General features: G+C 38.7%; 1 protein-coding gene across 2 annotated transcripts in view; it reads left to right on the top strand.

The window, feature by feature from the left end:
- The window catches only part of St18 (ST18 C2H2C-type zinc finger transcription factor), a 136,964-nt gene that overhangs the window by 92,265 nt on the left and 20,843 nt on the right, over positions 1-23,856 (top strand). For both annotated transcript variants that reach the window (XM_069990704.1, XM_069990705.1), the window contains 5 exons: positions 115-308; positions 2,707-2,918; positions 12,588-12,833; positions 19,203-19,318; positions 23,461-23,523. In XM_069990704.1, the coding sequence (XP_069846805.1) occupies positions 115-308; positions 2,707-2,918; positions 12,588-12,833; positions 19,203-19,318; positions 23,461-23,523 (831 nt within the window). The remainder of the gene's footprint in view (positions 1-114; positions 309-2,706; positions 2,919-12,587; positions 12,834-19,202; positions 19,319-23,460; positions 23,524-23,856) is intronic.

Raw genomic sequence — 23,856 nt, 5'->3', positions numbered from 1 at the left:
AGTAACTGAGGGTATCTACAGGCATAGCACTTCTAACTACTGTAAATTCAGACACTAATACATGTGTCAACAGTTTAATTGCATTTCTTTTAACTCTTTCCTGTCTCTCTCCAGGACAAACTTGATGAAGCAAATTGAACTCAATTTCCGATCCCAAGCCATCACCTCTCCCAGAGCTACCATGTCAAAAGAACAAGAGAAATTTGGAAAAGTTCCATTTGATTATGCCAGCTTTGATGCCCAAGTTTTTGGTAAACGTCCTCTCATCCAAACTGGACAAGGACGAAAAACACCACCATATCCTGAATGTAAGCTATGAATTCTAATTTTAATTTTTACTTCCTTCTAAAATGCTTCTTATATATGTTGAGGAGCAGGGAAGAAATGGACTGAAATGCTTAATAAACTACCTACAGTTCACAGAAGAGAACACATATTGTGCAGTGAAAGCAAATAAGCTGATCAAGGTTATTGATTTTTAACCTGAAGCTACACAGGATATGGTCAATAGTTAAGGGATTAATTGTTCTACACAAACAATATCATTGTTGAATCTAGGTGCAGTACAGTAATTCTAAAGAAATGTTCAGTTTGCATTTATCTAGGATTTGCATTTAGCTAATATTAATATATTGGAAACTATTATTTTATTATTGTTAAACATTACTTTTTATTCATGTTGAAATGATGAAAAACTAATAAATGTAAAAAAAGGTTTAAATTGAAAAATCTTCTTCAGGCTGTAGGTGGGGAAACAAAGGTACACATTTCAGATGAAACTCAATTCAGGAATAAAGATTTTACTTTTTCGGGGGATGGAGGAAGTCCGGTCGTGGGGCCTGAATTCTGGGCCTGGGCACTGTCCCTCAGTTCTTCAGCTCAAGGCTAGTGCTCTACCACTTGAGCCACAGCGCCACTTCTGGCTTTTTGTCTTTTTGCTTATGTGGTGCTGAGGAATCAAACCCAGGGCTTCATGCACGCAAGGCAAGCGCTCTACCACTGAGCCACCTTCCCAGCCCCAATTTTACTTTTTTTAAAAGTGGTTTTGGCCACATTTACCACAAATGTAAGAAATAATATAGTATCATTTACAATGACTAATACTCCTTAGTTCTAACACATCCATAAAAAAGACTATAACTGAAAGAAGGTATAACATGTCATACCGTTTTTGCTGATACATTTCTTTAAGAATCCCAGTTCTCAAGTATTGCAATGTAAAAGCAAGCAGGGGCAAACACAGGAAGTGAATCCTACACTAGGATGACTTGCCTTCCTTAAGAAACAAGCTAAAATTATGCACTTGGAGTCCTCCATGGACCAGCCTCACAGACTAGTAGCCTTCCTTACACCTTGTACTGGTTGGAGATTAAGTATTTAGTTGGAGTACTATTTGCCTCCATTGTGTTAATTGGTCTATACATGCAGAAAACTTGAAGATTACATAAACTCAACAGTAAATCTGGGCTGTAGCTCAGGTTTAGAGACTTGCTTAACTATAAGGCCCTTAATTCCACCCGGTACCAAAAAAATCCAACCAGATCTAAAAGGAGTTTACACATAAGTGATAAGTAAGTTATACTACAGAAGAAATCTACCCTTTTTGTGCCTAAAATAGGTCTTAACCAAGTAACAACTGTTAGATTCAGGAAACACACAAAGTTTTTTAAATCTATCTTATTTTGTATAGATGCATAATTTTATTATATGTAGACATCGTATACATACATATATTCATATATGTTTAATTCAGTTGAAACTAGTAAGATCATTATATTCATATGGTAAATATACTGATTGTAAAACTGCAAAGCATTTGACAACAGTTTATGTTGAGATTGTGGAAATAATATCTGATAGTACTTTAAATTTTGTTTTATGAAAAATAATCAAGTAATTAAAATAAGCAATACTTAATGCAAAATAAATAGCTAAACACTAGATTTTGAACATTTCTTCCCGTGACCTGGAGTGATGTTTACCAGCATTCTACTGAGGAGAACTATGGATCTCTATCCCTCAGTGAAGCCTGTATCCATGACAAATGTGAAGTGGAAAGTCAGCCTTTCAGTTCACCTTGAGCACATTTCCTTCCTGTCCATTGCTTATCTCTCTCTCCTTGGTATGCAAAATGCATCTCATTAAAGACTCCTCCATCTACTTAGTTCTATTTGGATGAAAAACAAATTCTAATGGCTTCAGTGTAGAACCAACCTATATATCAAATGATAAAAATATAATTTTTTGTCTTCACAACAACTGCTATTGTGAAAACAACTATTGTGTTATTTCTGTTCTGTTATTGCAAACACACAGTTTGCCCTACACTTACACACATACCCTAAACCCTCTATAGTCCCTGGTGGGTTTTGACCATGTGTTTTTTAATCCACAATTTTTATACTAACACTGCCAGTGCACCTGTCCCTGTAACATTAGTTCTGGGAGTTTTGTCATAAGAAGGGTAAATGCAAAAAAAAATATTAAGAGAATAGGCATTCTTTCTCAGCAATCATAGCATTTGATCTGTGAGCCTCTGTGAAAACCCATCTGAATAACCTTCATTTAACATAGCAATGATAATGGCTGGAGCTTTAATTTATTCTTCACATATTTTAATGCAAGAAGTTATATCTTTAAAAAAGAAATCTATTTAATGACTAAAACCATATACATAAAATTGCTAATCAAATCTCTCTTCAACAGCAAAGCATTTTTCAAATCCAGTGAAATTTTCTAATCGACTGCCTAGTGCAGGCGCCCACACACAGAGCCCAAGCCGTGCCAGCTCTTATAGCTACGGTCAATGCAGTGAAGACACCCACATAGCAGCAGCTGCTGCCATCCTGAACCTTTCCACCCGCTGCAGGGAAGCCGCAGACATCCTCTCCAACAAACCACAGAGCCTGCATGCCAAGGTAGGCCTGTCCAAGAGCCCAGAGGGTGGGCCAGCGACTGAACCACAGAATAAACTGCCTTTCATGTACCTACCCACATTCACTACCTTTCAGTCCCCCAACCCTGAAGCCAGCTTGTCCCCGTCTCAGGGACAGAGGAACCCAGGCAAGGAAGAGCTTGGTGGGCTGACAGAAAGCAGCCATGCCTGCCTTGGTCCTTGGTGCTCCTTGAAGGACTGCTGAAATTTAGGGTAAGACTGAGCTATAGAAACTGGTTGAGGTGCATTTACAGGTTTCTAAGGTATTTCTTGTCATGGGGAAGTTGGTGAACAGAAAAGGAGAATTGCTGTTAAAATGTATCACTGTGGAAGTTTTCAGTATCTAAAAATCAAAAATAAGCCGGGCACTGATGGCTCATGTCTATAATCCTAGCAGCTTAGGAGGCTGAGATCTGAGGATCGTGGTTCGAAGACAGCCCAGGCAGGAAAGTCCATGAGACTCTTATGTCCAGTTAACCCCCATAAAACCGGAAGTGACACTGTGGATCAAAGTGGTAGAGTACTAGCCTTGAATGATAAAACTCAGGGACAGCACCCAGGCCCTAAGTTCAAGCCCCATGACTGACAACATAATACTAATCAATTAGTAAATATAAAAGATGACAAGAAATATTGATTAGCTAGCACTGGTGGTTCGTGCCTGTAATCCTACTCATGTGGCTGAGATTTGAAGATCACAGTTCAAAGCTAGCCTTGAGTGAAAAAGCTAAGGGACAGCACCCAAGCTCTGAGTTCAAGCCTTAGTACAGTACACACACACACATACACACACACACACACACACACACACACACACACACATACACACACACACACATGCATGCACACATGCACACGTACACACACACAAGAGCGGGAAAAGAGGGTGGAGGAGAAGGGGGAAGGAGGAAAGAAAGGAAAGGAAGGGAAGAGAAAGAAAGGGAAAGGGAAAGGAAAGGAGGCAAATTAAATGGTGCTGGTAAAAATCTGCAAAACTGACACAAGAACATTTGCTACTGCTCATGCTGTTGTCATGTGCCATGATAATCTAGTACTCTGTGTTCTCAGAGGACACAAAGTGAAACTGATACAGTAAATCAACACATGGTTCAGGGGGTATGAGGATAATGAGCATAAACCTCTGTGACCTCTACAAACATACATTTTTCAATATTTTGATGGCCTCTCCTTTCCAATATGAAAAGTGCACATTGACATGGTTGTGACTTAATGAATACACCCACACATTCCAAGGTCTTGCCTTTCACCAGTGAGAGATTAAGTTTGTCTTGCTGGAGACCAAATTGTCCACACTGGACTGAACTCTGAATGAGGTCAACCATTTCCTCCAGCAGGAGTCTGACATTATTTACTTAACTTAAAGGCTTCACTTAAACCATTCCCCTACTTAAATGGTTGAAGCAGTGAAAATAATGTGCCCAGACACATTTGGTCCCTGATTTTACCTTTACTTTAAGGGCAGCATTGCCCGAGTCAAACTGGAACCCTAAAATCCACATGATTAAAGCCCATACGTTTTCCCCTTTAAGAGCTGCCTGTTCTACTGTGGTCAACTGCTCACCTGTTTCGTGCCAGGCCTTTAGGAGAGCAGGTAACATTGTGCCATTGGGCATTAGACAGAAGAATCGGAATTAGCTTCTGGATGAAGCTGAGCCAAGTATACCCCAGGAAGAGTTGGTGGCCAAAAAACACTCAAAAAACAATTTTTCAACAAATGAGGTTCTTCTACAAAGAAAAACATCTCTACAAATATTTATTTTAAAAGTCATAAAGCTATCTGACTCCAAATTAATGACAGGTGAATGATTGGCAGACTTTTTAAATGTAACCTCATTTTTAAATTGATATTTAAAAACCAGAATGAATTTCTTTTTTTAAAAGGAATAATTCTCATAGCCAGCAGGCTACAGCAGGCTGTAGAAACACTAAAATAGCTTTATTTTTGGTTTTGTAGGCTGTCCTGTGAGAAAAAAAAACCACAATTTTGTAATTATTAGTGTGACTTAAAGTACTGTAGTAACAGTCAAAGGAGGAATGGTTCTAACCTGTATTTATAAATTCACCTTAAAATTCTCCATCTTGATTTTTTTTCTTTTCTCTTCTTCCTTCCCTTCTGTCTCTGCATGTCTCCATCTCTTGTGGGCCCGCAGTTTGATCTCCCCCAATAAATTATTTTTCTGCCTGAAAAAAAAAAGACTCTCCACCTTCCATTTAATTGCTGATGTCAAGCAAAGTAATAAAGTTGACTAAAATCTGAAAGTTTTGCCCCCCTTATCAATATATGTTACTTTTCAAAAACGTATTGCTGGCTAGAAACATGGCTAATTGATCAACATGTTTTAAAAATTCAAGTAATTAGTTTCTCTCTTTTCAATGTCCATGCTCTATTGTACATTCCCAGAGACAGGAAGTCCTCTGCAGGTCTGCCTCCAGCTGCCAGCTAAGCCTGACTTGCAGAAGCCAAAGCTCCAATGGCATGAGGAGAGTGGAAGAGATAGAGAGGCACAGATTGACTTCTGAAAGAAGCTGCTCCAACAGGAGATGAAAACCAGTTTCCTGTGAAAATCATCTCCTTAGATATAGTAGCTAGTAAGATAGGATAAAATGGCCCCTACCTGGATCTGTGCAGAAGCCCTCGCCAGCATGCATGCAAACACACATTTACACACCACTCTGTTTGTTAGGATTCTTTCCTTGTTGGGTCTTAAAAGGCATGTTTTGTTGGGGGTTTTGTTCTTGCTTTTATGGTAGTGCTGGGGATAGAACTTGGGGCCTCCCATTTCTTAGATATGCCCTCTACCATTAAGCTGTACCACAACCCCTAGATCTCAAAATTCCTAAAACTTCAAAAACCATTTCTTTTAACAAAAATGGGGAAAAGCTAAGGTAATTAACCCTAAAATCTGGTCTCAGAGAGAACAGTGCCCTGTGCGATCAGTGTACAGATTTCTGTACCTTTCTTCCACACTGAAAGCCAGCCTGGTTCTCTGTGTACTAGATTGGATTTTCCTTTCTTGGTAGGCTGTTAGTAAGTCTGTTTCTGATAGCCCAAATCTATAGGCTTCTTGAGTTTCTTACTTAGCAATACTCAGCTTTTCTTAATTCCATGATTCTGTGGCTGAGCATTAGGTGTATTAGACATCTTCACAGATGTCTTTCAAATATACCAAGTAAAAAGTCTCTAAGTGCTGAACTGCTCTAGTCACAGGCAAGATTCAGCACCAGAGCCTGCTTCAAGGAGCTCATAAACCTATAATCCTAGCTACTCAAGAGGCTGAGATGGAGGAAAACTGGTTCAAAGCCAGCCGAAGCAAGAAGTTCAAGAGGCTCCCTCTCAACCAATAAAAAAGCTGGGCAGGGTGACACGTGCCTGTCATCCCATCTGTTTATAAGAAGCATAAATAGGAAGATCACAGTCCACACCCACATGGACAGAGGATAAGACTATTTAAATGACTAAAGCACAAGGGCTCAAGTGGTGGAGCACCTGCTCAGTAAGCAACACATTCCCAAGTTCAGTTCCCAATATCACCATCAACAACAATGAGAGATACTCAAGGATAAGCCAGATAAAGGAACAGTGTTCCTCTTGGAGCTGCACTTCTCTGCATTGTTTTAGGTGGAGGGCTGAATTCGGAGAGGTCAGGTTGAGGATGGTTATAGCAAGGGTGGCTTTCAAGTAAGTTTTGTTAGATCTTGGGAGATAGCTGATTCCTCCCTTTTCCTTCGCCCCATTGTATCCTTTATACAAGGAGTTTCTCCTCAGTTGCCTAAAGCACCCACTGGAGAATGAAGTAGAAATCATTGTTATCCATGGGCAGAACCATTTTAAAACCAGTCAATAGCACTTAGACTTGGGATTGCCTTCACAACTACTTTGAGTTCATAAGGACATGTTTATGCTATATGCAAGCACACTGCTGACCCCAAGTTTATTGGAACATCTAAATTAGTGATTTTCAAAGTCGGTGCTTTTAAGGAAGTTCAGAGAACAGAGGTTGTGTTCAGTAGGGCAATCTGATTTCCTACACAGTCTAAAAAAGCTCTTTCTCTTCTCTCTCTCTCTCTAATGCACAAGCGCACACGTATGCACACGCGTGCGCGCGCACACACGCACACACACACACACACACACACACACTCCTTAGCTCTTTCCCTCAAGGCTAGTTAGTTGGTCTTATGGACTTTTATGCTTGGGCTAACTTCCAACCACCATCCTTAGAACTGTCAGCCTCCTGAGTATTTAGAATTACAGGTATGGGCCATCACTGTCCTCAGTGCCTAACAAGCTGCCTTATTTTTGTTGTTGTTGTTGATCATGGGGCTTGAACTCTGGGCCTGGACGCTGTCCCTCAGTTCTTCAGCTCAAGGCTAATGCTCTACCACTTGAGACACAGCTCCATGTCTGGTTTTCTGGTGTTTTATTGGAGATAAGAGTGTCACGGAGTTTCCTGCCTGGGCTGGCTTTGAACCACGATCCTCAGATCTCAGCCTCCTGAGTAGCTAGGATTACAGGCGTGAGCACCACAGATTCACGGCACAAACTATCTTTTGAATCTAGTGGTTTCCTCCATTCTAAGATGTGTGTCATAGCCTCTATTTTAATTTGAAATCAATCTGAGCTGTAAAACATAAACAGGTCCCAGCTCCATGTACCTCAGTGCTTTCGTCCAGCCACTGTAGGTCCTGACCAGAGCCCAGCCCAGGCAAGGAGTAAGCACTAGGGTTTTCTTGAGCGATTTTCTTCAGTGGCTCTTGAGAGCTATGTCAGTCCGACTCAAATCCTCTCTGGTATTTCTTCTTTCCTCCCATCTTGATCCACAGAGGTAGGAACATGCTTCACAGTCTATCTTTATCCTCATCCCTGCTGCTTGCCAAGCACTCTGTTGTTTGTTTTGGTGTTTTCCCCACCTGTTCAGACAAAATGACATATGCACAGTGTGCCTTAAAAGAAAACAAAAAAATTGACACTTGCTTGAAATGTTTAAAGTTCAAAGTCTGTTTAGTGCTTGAACAAGGCCTAGAAACAGCATGATGTCCCAGTGACATTATTGCTACCTGCTATCAGGAATAGCCTGGTGACCCTGGGATAGATAGGACTCAAAAGCAGTCTTTTCCAGCTACTAGAACATCAGCAAAGATTGTACCAGCTACTGAAAGTGAGGCATCATGAGGGTATTGTGTCAAGGATCATGAAGAATTGAGTGTATATGTATTCTAAAATTAGATTAATTAATAATTCTGAGCCAGAATCAATAACACACACTTGTAATCTCAGATGTCAAGATGTTGAACAGGAGAATTTCACATTTGAGGCCAGTTTAGGCTACATACCAAGATCCTGTTTGTAGACAGACCAACAAAAAGACAAAGAGAGATACAACCCTAGGTACATAGCTACATTATTATAATCATTGGCTATTATGTATGAAATACCTCCTATGGGCCAGTCATTGCTCATTACTACTTTGCCCACATGAATCCTTCTAATCCTCCTAGAAAGTCTGTAAAGTTGGTGTTGCCCCTTTCTTAGAGGTGGGAGCAGTTTTACAGAGATAGTAAATGACTTTTTCTGACTGGCACCACTCTTAACTGTGGGAATTGAGACTTGAATTCACACATACCTGGCTCCTTAAGGACATGTCAAACATAGACTGTCAGCCTTCCAGCCACTTCATGGATTATGATTTAAGTCTCAAAGATCCAGGGGAAAGGATCTGAAATTTAATTTGAATTGTATACCTTACATTAGTCATCTCTTCTCTGTACTCAACATTCTGATTTAATAACCATTTTAGACAAGTTTATCACCTTAACACCTAAGTACTGTTGAGTAAGAATAAAATACTTCAATTTCATTTGTTTGTTAATGCTCTGTATACTTTGAAAACATATTTAAGTCAGCATTCAGGACAGAAAAGACAGTTCCCAAGCACAAACCCTCAAGGCACAATGAAGGACTAGAGCTGTGAGAGGAAGCCCAGGCAAAGTGCAGCAAAAATCCTGACGCCTGATTTGTACTGCCTATCAGCCACATCAAGAAGAAAGGCTGACAGTGACTATCCTGAACTAGTAGGAAACGTTCCCAACAAGGAAAGAGACAGTGATGTCTTGTTAATATTGTGAACACTAGCCATTTCATAATCATACAGTTATAATCATATAATCCTAAGTATATAATCTTATTACAATTATATATTTATAATAGAACAGTTTACAAATATTTTAAAATTCTGAATATGTATTTATGGAATCACCATCTTTAAATGTACAATTTTTAATTTTTAAAACAAACTAATATTATCATTTGCCTGTAAAATAATGGAAAGAAACAACTTAAGCCTCTAAGTACAAAATTTTATGTGCTTTCCCTTTTGGTCTTCCAAAAACAATTCTACCTCTTTCTCTGATTGTGAACACAGCAAGAATGCCAACCTGTTTCCTGTCTTCAGTTTTGTAAGCATTTTCCATCATGCCTAACGCTCAGTTCTCATAATCACCATTTCACCGACCAGTGGAATTCTATTGAATACATGTGCCATCACTTTGTAAGTCATTTCTCTGGTTTTGGACATCTAATTATATAGTACAGATAAAGATTATAACCAATACTAATGTCAGCTTTCAATTTAACATTCATTTCTATTAATTAAATTATCTAAGCAGATATATACGCACAAAATAAATTCCTTGAAAGCAGGAAAAATCTATTTAATGTGTGTGTGTGTGTGTGTGTGCGCGCGCGCGCGCGCGCATGTATGTGTATGTATGGGGGCTTGAACTCAGGGCCTTGTATTCACTTCTTGCTTATAGCTGACTTTTACCACTTGATCCATGTTTTCAGACAAAGGAACAATCCATTTTTCAATTTCTGTTTTCCCAAAATACATTGTCACAAACATAATAAGTACATTCTCAATAAAGTACAGAACACAGCATGCTGCTACCTACTATTAATAACTAGAAAGCTGCTCAAGTAGATGGTCTGCAGGAAACACACAAAGTAAGAAAGCACACAATACTATTTATCCTACCAGTGCCCAAGAAAACTTAAATTTTAAGTGTAAATAATTTAAATAGATAAAATACATCCCAGTATACTGAGAAGTCAGTATATGAATGGAGATTGGAGGGGGACTAGGCTGGGACAAGTCAGCTGTGCATTGGACAGGTGCCTCCAATGGCCTCTCTGACTGCTTGTATTTTTGCTGCCCTTTGTAGTTAGAGGCACAGAATCTAGATGCCTATTGCTACTGCTCTGAATAAACACGAATACTGTAAATGCACGGTCCCCATCTACAGCAGAAAGGCCCTTCTCTGTTACTGAGTGTCATTGTTGAATGCATCTGTGCGCTTACTTAAAGCCCATCTGCACCCCAGATCTACACATGTACCACGTTCCCTCTCCACAAAGTCAGGTGCTCAGGGAAGCCGGCTGGGGTACAGGAGAGAAAAGCATCTTTTTTAAACATTGGAAGTAATGTTTTTTGTTTTTCAATCAAGCCTTTGTTGCCCAAGATGGATAACCATAACTTCAAGAATCTTTCATTTTTTTATTTACTGTTTGGAATTTTCCTGTAAAAATGAAAATATATGTGAATACAGTCTTGGAATAGTTGGTATCTTTCATAGAGCTCGAATCTGTGCTATTTATGGGTTTTGCTATAAAACTCTGCAGCCCAGTCACATGGCTTCTTTTTCCTAAGCCATCTGTCATAGAGGTCTGGAATTTTATGTGACTATTGGTTGTGCAGTCTTAACCCAAGTTTTTTTAATGGAAAAAAATGTCAGCAACTACAATATTTAGCATTTTACTTTACGTTGGCCATTAAACTTGATTACTATAGCTCTGTTTCATTGCTATAGTTACATATCAGCTATAAAGCCAAAAATTGCCTTGAAGCATGACTGGCAGAACAAATTGTGAGATCATGCAGAGAGACAGCCTGTGGCACCAATAGGGTTAATATTTGGAATTTTTGTAACTAAGGTTTATTAATGCTGGTATAAAAACGTATTTGATATTATACAGATGGCATAAGATGTTGTGGTTACTATGTTATTATCCTGGATAAGCTGTACTGTCAAATTCAGGGCTTAAAACTATCACAGGAGATTAAACTATTTACTAAAAAGGGACAGAAAGATATGACCAAAGCATCTTAGTACAACATATTAGAAGTGTATTTACCTCCCACAAATGTAATGCAGCATATCTAGCTGGTTGACTGGGAGACTGAAAATAGAACTGTGCAGGTACAACAAGCAAATAGAAGTGATACTTTTATTTTTCAATCGGGCACAGGCAGCAAGTTCAGCTAGTGCTGGCCAGAACTCACAGGTGATTGCTGGGAAGAGAGGCATATGGAAGGGGAATTAAGATTCATCACCCAGAAAGTAACTAGTTACCACAGGAGTTATGCAAACATATTTTTAAAAAGACTTCTGCTTTGCTAACCAAAAGGAAAAGAGAAAAGAAATTGTCAAGAAGTGAACAGTGAATTGATGGGTGATATGAAAGATATCAGAAAGGTGTTATTTGACCCAGTTGGAAAAATGGCAGGCATGTTCTTCCAGTTTTAGGGTTTTATAGAGTGGCAGTGTTCAGTGCAGGACTCTGTACAAGCACCCCACAGGGTTAGTCTTGAAGAAGATCCAGGCCACACGATCAATTTATTAGGACTTGAGCCAAACACAGAACGATTAACTGTTCCTTCAAAAACAGTAAATCTGAGTGTTGATGGTACATGTCTGTTATCCCAATACCAGAACAATGCAGGAGGATCACAGGTTTAAGGCCAACCTGGGTCACGTAGTTAGACATTACCAAGAGAGATAGATGGTGGGTGGGGGCGGGGGAGGGGGAGAGAGGAATCATTTGAAAATATTGGCAAAAGGTATCTCAAGGAAGAACATTGTAAGTTAACATTAATCTTAAGCCTTATACTAAACATCTGGAAAATCAACACATTTCTTCTGAAGTTCTTAATCTAAAAGCTGTATCCCAAATATGCAGCTGTCAGCTGCTGTCTTAGGCCCTAGGGTGAAATATGGTTTGTACTGTTTGCCTCTCTCTCCTCTGCCCTCCATAATTGAACAAAGCCTTTCCAGTTCACATAACCTAGGGTGAAATGTTGGTTTTGTATTAATCTAATATTCCAATAAAAATTATCTTCCAGCTGGTTGTGTTTGCATATTTCTCATGTTAGATTAATATTGTGATTTGGGGGTTGGGAAGTTATATGTGCCTTTTGAGAAGCACAAATGTTAATGCTTTAAATGATGAATTTGCAGTGATAATTCTGTAAAGTAGAAAAGAAGATTTAAAGCTAAACTTTAAAAATATATACACATATAAAACAATTTTAGGCAATACATTTAGTATTTGGAACATCTTATTTGTATTAAGCTTACTTTGTTTAAACCCAGAAACACCAAGCTCACTAATGGGGCTGTTCTTAAAAGTGTACCTAAGAATTGAACATTACTCAGTACAAATCAGAAACCTAGCTTTAAAAGCAGATATACTGCCATAAAAGCTTACATTTAAAATGATCCTTTAAAAGCCCCACGTGTCTAGGCTATAATTGCAAACTGCTTAAATGTTTTTCTGTTTCCTGTTATATACCAGGGAGCCGAGATAGAAGTGGATGAAAATGGCACATTGGACTTAAGCATGAAAAAATCTCGAATCCTGGACAAGTCTGCACCTCTAACTTCCTCTAACCCTACCATTCCAACACCTTCCTCTTCCCCATTCAAGACAAGCAGCATTCTGGTCAATGCAGCATTCTATCAGGCTCTCTGTGACCAAGAGGGCTGGGACACTCCTATCAACTATAGCAAAACCCATGGGAAGACAGAGGAGGAAAAAGAGGTATTGTTTAACTATGTGATCAATAAGCTGAAGACAGAGAGCATGATTGCGGCTTGGTCCTTCTGTATCTCACAGTTTTGTTTCCCTAGTACATGAGTCCATATCTTGTCTTAGATTTTTGATAAAGTGATGATTTTAAATTGCAGATAAAATTTATCAGTGAACCCAACTTTTCTTGTCACTCTCCTAAAAGAATATATAATTGTAGCAAATTTTACCCCCCACACAATAATGGGGGGGGGCAATTGTCTGTACTGCACAAGAAATTACAGCAGACTGTAATGGGAAAGGCATTGGTTAGCACTGCATGCCAACTCACTGAGTCAGAAAGTTGAAGGTGAAATCTAATCAGTGATAAGTAAAAATCTTGAAATTCTGTCCAATTGGATTTTTTGTTTTGTTTTGTTTTTACTTTCATGAAGGAGCTCTATTGGCATCCCTAGGTGGCTGTGTGGCTCCATTCACACTCCTACTGGATGGTATGGACATGGACAGTGGAGACACAGAGGTGGTCTCAGATCCAAGGGATGAGGTTTCTTTTGGGTTTTCTTTTTTGACCACCCGACACAGCGTCTGCCAATCCACTGTCCCCACTTTGGGTGTCTGATTCTTTCTTCCCTCCCTCTCTTTTCTTCTCTCCTTTCCTCCCTCCTTTCCTTTCTTTCTTTTTCCTTCCTTGTTTAGATAGGGATGTTCATGAATGCCGGATACCTAAAATTTTCTGATGGCAAAGTCAATGGGACATATTTGTGCATTTGGCTTCCTTAGAGGAGGTTGTGACTATAAAGGAGCCCATCTAGCCTTCATCTTCATAGGCTACAGCCACTTGTCCCGCTGGCTTAGTCCTATACTCCTCAGTGGCAATTAGAAGACATGACCATGGTTCATATGTAATTACAGTTGTGACTCTAATGGTGATAGTGAGTTATCTTGTTTTATTCTTTGTCAGAAAAGTTAATAGGTTTAGCAGTTGATGGGTAAGCGGCTGCTCTCTTCTAAGAGCATTTTCAACTTTTTGAAGTTCAGATACTTGAGGGAGAATTGAATCTGCGTTTTGCTTTAAAATCTCAGAGTATGTTGACTTACATTGTAGTGACCTCCTCCTCCTTCCACACACCTTCCCTGGTATCTCTGAATCCATGAAGTGAGATTAGAAGTCTCTGGAGATGCAGTGACAAACAGGCCATGCTTCCACCATGCAGGTGCACCCTAGCATCGCATGAGCTCAGAGTCTGGCAGGGAGCCTGATCAAAAAATCTGATAAAGAAAGAATAGCCTGTGTGGGCATGGTGTTTCACACCTATAATCCCAGAATTTAGGAGGCTGAGGCAAGATAATTGTGAGTTGAAGACCAACCTGAGATACATAGTGAGACCCTATCTCTCTCTCTCTCTCTCTCTCTCTCTCTCTCTCTCTCTCTCTCTCTCTCTCTCTCTCTCTCTCTCTCTCTCTCTCTCTCTCTCTCTCTCTCTCTCAAGTTTTTAGGGGACTAGTTTTTCTCAGAGTGGCTTATTTATTCAAGTCTGATAGCACAGTCTTTTTCTCTGTGTGTATGAAAATACCGTACAGAGGGGTTACAATTACATGGGCAAAGCCGGGCACCGGCAGCTCACGCCTGTAATCCTAGCTTCTAAGGAGACTGAGATCTGAGAATCACGGTTGGGAGCCAGCCCAAGCAGGAAAGTTCGTGAGACTCTTACCTCCAATAAACCACTAGAAAACGGAAGTGGTGCTGTGGTTCAAGCGGTAGAGCGCTTGCCTTGAGCTGAAGAGCACAGGGACACAGCGCCCAAGCCCAGAGTTCAAGCCCCATGACAAAAACAAACAAACAAACAAAACAATTACATGGGCAAGATAATGAATACATTTCTTATCAAGAATTGTTGCCTCCTCCTTTGTTTCCCCTTCCCATCTCCCCCCCCACATCCCTCCCACCCGCCAAAGGTGTAAAGTTCATCATCCGTCATAACAACTTGTACATCTCATTGTTGCAATGGGTCCACCTGAGATAGCACAGTCTTACTGCTGTGGTTTTTAACTTGAGTAATCAGAGAAACAGAATTTAGAAGCCATGTTGGAACTTAGTACCAGTAAAAAAGACAATGAGGACTTTAGAGATCCTAAATACGTTCTTAGATCAGCATACTTGCTGTAGATTTGAATTAAGGAAATACTTATTGTCACAGCAGTCTGCATAGGGTGACTTAGGGCTTGAAAGAGTTGTAGTTGGTAGGGATACACACAGTACTTCTGAATCATTGCAACTCCCAGTACAGCTTCATAGACTTGATATTTGTTCCTCATCTGTGCCAAGATTACCTATGAACAGAGTATCTTTTACATTCTTTTCTGGATCTTGAAATTGACAAAATGTTTTTTTGCTAGGTATTCGTTTGAAAAACTAAATTATATACAGTGTCCTTGTTGGAAGGTATCAGACAAATATCAATACAGTAAGAATAATGATGACAGAGAATCTTTCTTTCTTCCTTGTCAATTGTGGGGCTTGAATTAGGGTGTGGGCACATCCCTGACCTTTTTCACTCAAGGCTAAAGCTCTACCACTTTGAACCACAGGGACACTCCCAGTTTTCTGATGGTTAACAGGAGGGAGCTAAGAGTCTCAGAGACTTTCTTGCTCAGGCTGGCATTGACTGCAATTCTCAGATTGTATCCTCCTGAGTAGCTAGGATTACAAGCATGAGCCACCAGCACCAGACTGACAAGGAATCTTTGAATTGTCTTACCTCCACAGCCCAGTACAGCAGGACTATTTCCATATTTTAGAGTAGAAAATTGAAAACTCAGATAGATTGAGTTGGTCCCTGACACAAAGAAATTACATCATGGCCCTAGAATACCCTGAAACAAAGACAAAAGGGAAAGGGGGAGAAGTGGAGAAAAGGAAAAGAAAAATATTCAATAAAAACTAGAGACAACATATAGAATATTAGGAAAAGTTAAAAAGGAAAAGAAAGAAGAATAAAGCAATGACATGGGGGAAGATGTAATGGAAGCTGCCATTGTCTCAGGTGTTTCCAAGGATGGAGGCCCAGAGTCCTCTGATACAGACGGGTATCTGTAATGTATCTCATAAAAAAGATACAGAAGTGGCTTGTTCTTGTCACTTTCTAGTGAGCTGTCCTAGAACCTGAGCCCTATAACATGGTAACTGTCAGAATACCCAGATGTGGTGTGTTCTGCTCCCACAACTGCCCTACCTCCTGCCCCTACCATATACAACACTCACATCACCAGAAATCCAGCGATTATTTCTAATTCATTGTTATCTAGCTCATATGCACAACAGTTGCTTAATTTTGGTGGTAATTTTCAGAAAATATTGTCTGTCTCTCTCAGCAAAATAGCCTGTCCAGATGCCCTCTTAAAAAAAAAAAGTCCTGAATCTGGAAAAAACTCAAATTATCTCGAAAGGAAAGTACTTAGAAATAACTAGGGCTGTCAGCTTCATTCAACTGTCAGTTCTCCAAAGATTTCAGGGCTTAAAATGTTAAAAGTGCCAGATGCTATTATCTGTTATTCATGTTACCATTATGTTCTGGTCTTTACTGAAATCAGTATAAAGTTCCATCTGTACATTAAAGACTTGCACTCACACACAGATTCCCTACACACACTTGTATGCCAGTTCTCTACTACATGTCTTACACAGGAGAAAATTGTTATTTTCAAAATGATGCTTTAAGTTTGGGGAAAAGAATACAAATGCTATTGAGTTATTGTACACTGCATATTGTTTAGGAAGTCATCCAATAAGAAATGCTTTTTTTTTCATTGTACTTATCCAGAATCTCTGTTAGTGATGGCCACCTGTATTTTAACACATGTCCCTTTCCCCACAGGATTCCAGAGGTAAAACGGGGGAGATTGGTTTATAAAACAATTGAATACACAGGAGTCTATAATTTTGAAATTTTGTTAAATGTTTCAAAGGTCATCACTCATAAAATTATGCTGTTAAAACATTACTATGTGTTATTATGCCAAATACCATATATCCTGCCAGCAGTATTTTGTATACATTAAGCCAAATAATAATTTAAATGTTTATAACTGATCATTTTTTTCCAAATCCACTATTCTCTTGCCTTCCATAATATGTAGATGCAGCTATCAAATAGCAGCTGGAAATTTTTAATGCTCTCCTGTAAATAAATGTACATGCCTTTTGAGACTTTGTTCTTAACTTTATCATAATGAAAATAGTGAACTGATTCTTTATGTCATACCATTTGTGTGAAAAATTCAGCTTCCAAAAGGATATACAATAGTTGTTCTACACAGAGACAATGCTGGGTTTACCCCTTGTATCTACTCCCAGAAAACTAAGACATTTGTAAATGAAAGTAGAAATTACTATCCCAATTAAATTAATATTACCTCAAATGGAGTGAATGATGAAATGGTCACATTTAGGATTATCTTTAGCCATTTATACACTTTAAAAAATAAGTTAGCCATCTTCCCTGATGAAGTAACATTGAAATAGTTCTTTTTCCACCTAAGGATGTGAGTTTTATGAAGCACATTTCTCTTCACTTTCAGATGAAATTTTATCAGTTATTGTTGTATTTGTCAGAAAAACAATATAAAATATTTAGAATCAAACACAATATGATTCAAAAATATTATCGCTTGAGATATTTTACCAGTGTAATTACAATGGCGTACTCATGTGTAATAATTGATTTAACAAGTGAAAAAATTACATTTGCATTGTTAACAAGATGAATGCTTAAAACTTTTTTCATTGGAGAAATCTTGGGAATTTTTCTCTTTTAAATGGAGGCTCAGAAATGTAAAAATTACATTTGTGCTATAATTACTAAGTATATAATTTCTGTGTTTACTTAACTTAAATGAGATTTACTTTAGATAATTCCAGTTTACTTACTCTAAGCAGATCAGTAATTTAATATTTAGGATGCAGCTTTCTATATTAAATACAGAAAGTATTATACTTATTGGATAAAGGCTTAATGATGAAAGTAAAATAATTATGCAATTTAGGAAAACTATCATTAGTTATCTGTGAGATAATATATCACTTGGCAAACAAATGATTTGCAAAAATTATGTCACTTTTGTGAGTTCAAAATCAGTACCAAGCTTAAAAGAAGGCCATGAAAGTTACAAGAATTCAATAAGAAATTCTGTCTTAGAAATAACTGCATTACAAGAAAACAACTTAGCAAAACAGAAAGCAAAATCAGGAAGTAACAGGAAAATTAGAACAATTATTCAGGAAGTAGAGGTGTGGCTGAAGCAGTAGAGCACCAGCCTTCAGTAGAGAATTGTACTTATAAACTGATATGTTGAATAATAACTCCTTCATACAACTACTTAAACATAATAAAAATATTTAAAAAATGAGCACGAGGCTCTAAGTTCAAGTCCCAGTACTGACATTCACACACAAAAAAAGAGAGAATACTTATCCAAAAAAATGAAATTGAAAAAAAATGAAATTGAATGCCTAATTACAGCAGTCTTTATCACATATTTAAACAAATAATTTAGATGTTAATTACTCATACATTGGAATGAGCCTTCTGTTAACCAACATTTACTTCCTCTTCTGTTTAAAACTGTATGATTCATTTTTGCAATATTCCTTTTATTTTACTGCTGTGACTGCTGGCTGGCACAGAACTATTTCTCTGTTGTCTAGAAAGTATTTATTGTATGATAGAACTTGAAATATGCTGATATACTAACTTAATTACATAGTTTGAGAAATATCTCAGCTAGGCACTCACACCTGTAATCCTAGCTACTCAGGAGACTGAGATCTGAGGACTGCAACTCAAAGCCAGGCTAGGTAGGAAAGCCCATGAGACTTATCGGCAATAAATCACGCAGAAAAGCCAGAGGTGGCTCAAGTAGTAGAGGGCTAGTCTTGAGGAAAAGAAGCTTAAGGACACTGCCCAGGCCCAGATTTCAAGCCCCAAAGACCAGAAAAAAAATTTTTTTTTTAGAATTCAGTTTACTAAGATATAAACTCTTTAGAAATATTCCCCCTTTAATTTCAATTTCTCATTCTTGCCATAGGATAAAGGTGCATAACAGTTAGAATGAAGAGCATGACAGAGGGGGAAAAAAGCCTTTTTAGTGTCTTATTTCTTTTTTCAAATCTTTTATGGTATTTCAGCTAAATCTTTACGTTAAGACCCAAACCTATCTCCAGTGACTTAAAAATGCAGTGGTCTATTCAGGACTCCCTAATGGCTTCTGTTTTTCTCTCTCCTGCTTTTTTTATTTTGCCTTGTTTGTATTTATTTTTGGTTGATATGATTCTGGTTTTCATTTGGATTATTTTGCTTTGTTTTCTGTTTTGTATTTTATCAGAAAGACCCAGTGAACTCTCTAGAAAATTTAGAGGAAAAAAAATTTCCTGGAGAGGCCTCTATACCAAGCCCTAAACCCAAGCTTCATGCAAGAGATCTCAAAAAAGAACTCATCACGTAAGTAGTGTCCAGTGCATGTTCTATAAGATTCTGGAAGTGAGAGTACCAAGTTCACAATTTGGGGTTGTACTTTCCTGGCTTATAAAAATGACTATGGCCATTTTAGCATTTTATTAACTATCAGTAGTTAAATGCAGGAAGCAAGACCCTATCTTAAAAATAACAAGCAGCTGGCTGCTGGTGGCTCACACCAGTAATCCTGGCTACTCAGGAGGCTGAGATCTGAGGATTGCGGTTCATAGCCAGCTGGGGCAGGAAAATCTGTGAGACTCATCTCCAATAAACCACCAGAAAACCAGAAGTGGCGCTGTGGCTCAGGTGGTAGAGCACTAGGCTTGAGCTGAAGAGCTGAGGGACAATGCCCAGGCCCAGAGTTCAAGCCCCATGATAGACAAAATAAAAAAATTAAAAAATTAAAATAACAAGCAAAAATCAGGGCCAAAGGCACTTTCAGCAATAAAAGTACCTGTTTAGCAATCACGAATACAAAGTTCAAACCAGAGTACCTCTGAAAGCACTTTTGTAGCCTGCCATGTTGATGCTTACCTATAATCCCTGCTACACTATAGGCAAGAGGAAGGATTATCACCAGTTTGAGTCCAGCCCTGGAGGAAAGCTGGTTGAGCATGGTATAAGTAATAGAGCACACACCTAAAAAGTGAGGCATCACACTCAATTGCAAGTACTACAAAAAAATTAAAAAACCTCTTCTAAATAACTTCCCTATAGACTAACTCTACTTTTTCTCATAGTTAAACTCAAGGAAGTTGTTGATAGTGTGTGACCTGGATGCTATCAAACACCAGAATACACATTTTCCCAATGTTTATTTCTAAGAAGCCACTTTGGTGAGCCAGGCCCTTATTTCCATGTGGACCCGCTATTCAAACTTGCTACTCAGACTTGTTTATTTACAGACTTCCTTTCCATATGATAGTTTGTAACATCTTAAAAATTGCCGATTTCTATTAGAACTTGCCCAAAGCTAGTGCAACTAAATTGGTTAACTATATTTTGTGTGTGTTGGGGGCAGGCGGAGGTGGGGGGGGGGGGGTCCTTGAGCTTGATCTCAAGAGTGCCTCAGTGCTGTCCCTGAGCTTTTTGCTTAAGGCTAGTGTTCTGTCAGTTGAGCCACAGTTCCACACTTTCAGGGTTTTATTAGGTAGTTACTTGTAAATAAGAGTCTCAAGGACTTCCTGTCCAGGTCTGGCTTCAAACCATAGTTCACAAATCTCAGCCTCTTAAGTAGCTTGGATTGTAAGTATAAGCCACCAGCTCCTGGCTTGGTCAACTGTGTTTAATCAGAAAAGTCAAGTATGATTGCTTGGTTAAGGAGACTACTCTTGAGTACAAACGTAAACAAAAATCAAAAGCTTTCAAAGACCTTGAACATTCTTAGTGTATTTGTTTCATAAAGTCTTACTGTAGTCTTTGTTATATTTCATTTATTGTTTCTGACACATGATTGTACCTTAATTGCTTACCAAAAGTTGGTCAGGATAGAATGTATTCTTTTTGTCTGCTGTTCCCCCATGTGCATAGGATTTGAGTACCCTTTACTGAGAGAATTTACTACTTTCCCTTGCAAACCTTGCCAATATAACCATTGGTATTGACACATAGTGGTCTGTAAGGGGTTTTTTTTCATTGTAGTTTTGAAAATAAAACTGGCTCTCAGAAACCTAAACAGAAGCTCTTTTCACTACAGAGTTGCCAATAAATCTTCCTTTCTTTGCTTCTGACCCTTTCATACCACTAATTTAAAAAAATTATCAACTGAATTATTTGCTATTTTATTTCATTTACGATTTATAGATAAGTGGCTTTAAAAGCATTGTAATTTCTTTTCATCTTTGGGGAAGGTTAACTGGAGTCATTAAAAATAGAAGTAAAATAAAATAAATGCAGTGCTTTGGGGAACAGCAGGTGGCGATGTGTTTCCGGAGTGGGAATTCCCAACCGGTCAACGTTCAGGATAATTCAGCTCAGATATAATCACTGTTACTTTTTCTTTACTTTTAAAAAACATGTTTTAGCGTCTATACTTCCTTTTCTAGTATTTTACCCAGGAATTTTTAAAGGGAAGACTAGATGACCCAGTTTAGATCAAGCCCTGAAAAACAAATATCCCTTATGGACTCTAACTTACAGTTTCTTTAAGTTGCCTGAAAATGAACGCAAAGTGACTTACTAGTGGGAAAAAAAACTTAGAAAATTGCAATTCAGAAAGTATTGGAATATTTTATCCTAAATGTCTCTTGAAAAGGTTAAAATCTGTTCTCTACACATACAGATGACCCTTACCATGGGCAAGATATCTGAGGCAATCAGAGGAGGAAATGATACAACTGATTCTCCCTTTTTCTTGACAGCACCACAAACAGTGCTGAGTATGCCGAAGTCAATGTGCTTACTCAAAATAAGCAACTTGCCACTAGTTTCAAAAAATTAAATGACTAAAACACTAGGGCACCTCTGATTGTGAAAGGAAAATTAATGCCTACCTTCTTAAATTGTTTGTATGACACTGTGTGTGTGTGTGTGTGTGTGTGTGTGTGTGTGTGTGTGTGTGTGTGTGTGTGTGTGTGTGTGTGTGTGTGTGTGTGTGTGTGTGTGTGTGTGTGTGTGCTGGTTCTGGGGTGAGTTCAGGTCCTGGATGGTGTCTCTGAGCTTTGTTGCTCTACTAGATTTTTGTTAATTGGAGATAACAGTCCCACAGACTTTCCTGCCATGGCTGGCTTTGAACCACATACCTCCTATCTCAACCTACTAAGTAGGTAGGATTACAGGCATGAGATACCAGTGCCTGGGGTCTTGTTGTGGATTTTGTTTTTTGTTTTTTGTTTTTTGTTTTTTTTGTCAGTTGTGGGTCCTGAACTCTGGGCCTGGGTGCTGTCCCTCAGCAATTTAGCTCAAGGCTAGCACTTTACCACTTAAGCCACAGCACCACTTCTGGAATTTTTTTTTCTACTTTACATGGTGCTGAAGAATCGAACCCAGGGCCTCATGCATGCAAGGCAAGTACTCTACCACTGAGCCACCTTCCCAGCCCTTGTATTTTTTTTAATGCATGGGAAGCCCAGGACATATGAGAAATTCATAAAGTAAAATGGAGTATAGACAAAGAAGTGGTATGGGAGTCTGTTCCTAGATGGATTGAGTTAGGGATGGCCTTTGTTAGTTTGCAGCTTGGGTGAGACTGCCCCTGAGCTTTACCAACTAAATACACTTCTAACAACTTCTGCACTGCCAGCTATTTTTCCACCTAAAAATATGTTTATATTTCAGTAATATGTACTCTCTCTCTCTCTCTCTCTCTCTCTCTCTCTCTCTCTCTCTCTCTCTCTCTCTCTCTCTCTCTCTCTCTCTCTCTCTCTCTCTCTCTCTCTCTCTCTCTCTCTCTCTCCCCCCCCCCCCTCTGGTTGTGGGACTTGAACTCTGGGTCTGGGCGCTATCCCTCAGCTCTTCAGCTCAAGGCAAGTGCTCTGCCACTTCAGCCACAGCACTGCTTCTGATTTTCTGGTGGTTTATTGGAAATAAGAATCTCAGGGACTTTCCTGCCCGGGCTGGCTTTGAACCTTGATCCTCATATCTCAGTCTCCTCAGTAGCTCGGATTACAGATGTGAGCCACCAGCGCCAGGCTATTCTTCTCTTTTTGTCAGTGATTTTTGAAATATTCATTAAGTTACTAGGTTGCCTTGGTCTTAAGACAAATATTTCTTTCTAGAATATATAATTGGTAGCAATATTTTTAAGATTTACTGTCACAATAAAGTATGAATTTATAATTTTTTAATAAATTGCTTTCAAAAGATAGAATGTCACTAATTGCTGAGTTATAACACTAGGACATACATAGTTGGATCACTTTCCTGTTTCTAATCATTTGTACTAGAGAATTGTTGACTTTGGAAAGAAATAACTGAGGAAAGGAACTCAGCATGCTTTTTATTCTCTTGTACTAGTATACTGGTTCTTTGGCTTTTGCCAAAGTAAAAGTTGAATGCCCTGGTGTCTGCATGCCCCATACAGTGTTAACTTATCTGGAAAGGAGAAACTACTTTATAAGCTACTAGGCAGAACAAATACATCTGCAAAATGCACTTGGCCCTAATGGTTTATACTTCTGTTGTCCTAGTTGTCCAACACCAGGGTGCGATGGAAGTGGCCATGTCACAGGGAACTATGCATCTCACCGAAGGTATTTAACCACCTGTTCGCTCTGTCGTATACATTTATTTTCTAGACTATTTATTAATAAATAAATTTAAAGTGAAGTAAGCCAAGCCCAAAGAAACATAGGTCCCATGGTTTCCCTTATTTGCAATATCTAGTATATGTATGAGTCAAACAGAAAAGGTCAGATAAGGTGATGTTAGGAAAATGAACCCTAAGATATGTATTCAAATGTTTGTTTTTCTTTCATGCATTTGTTTCTAATGCATTTATAAGATAATTTCTTTGTTGCTTTGTATGTCCCTCCCCCACAGTATAACCCCTGCTTTCACTGTATTTGATGTTGGTATAATTTGTG

The sequence above is a fragment of the Dipodomys merriami genome, unplaced genomic scaffold, assembly GCF_024711535.1.
Source record: "Dipodomys merriami isolate MVZ:Mamm:240054 unplaced genomic scaffold, mDipMer1.0.p SCAF_4, whole genome shotgun sequence".
NCBI classification, from domain to species: domain Eukaryota; kingdom Metazoa; phylum Chordata; class Mammalia; order Rodentia; family Heteromyidae; genus Dipodomys; species Dipodomys merriami.
The sequence above is the reverse complement of the archived record's forward strand: the minus strand, read 5'-3'. Positions and strand labels throughout refer to the sequence as shown.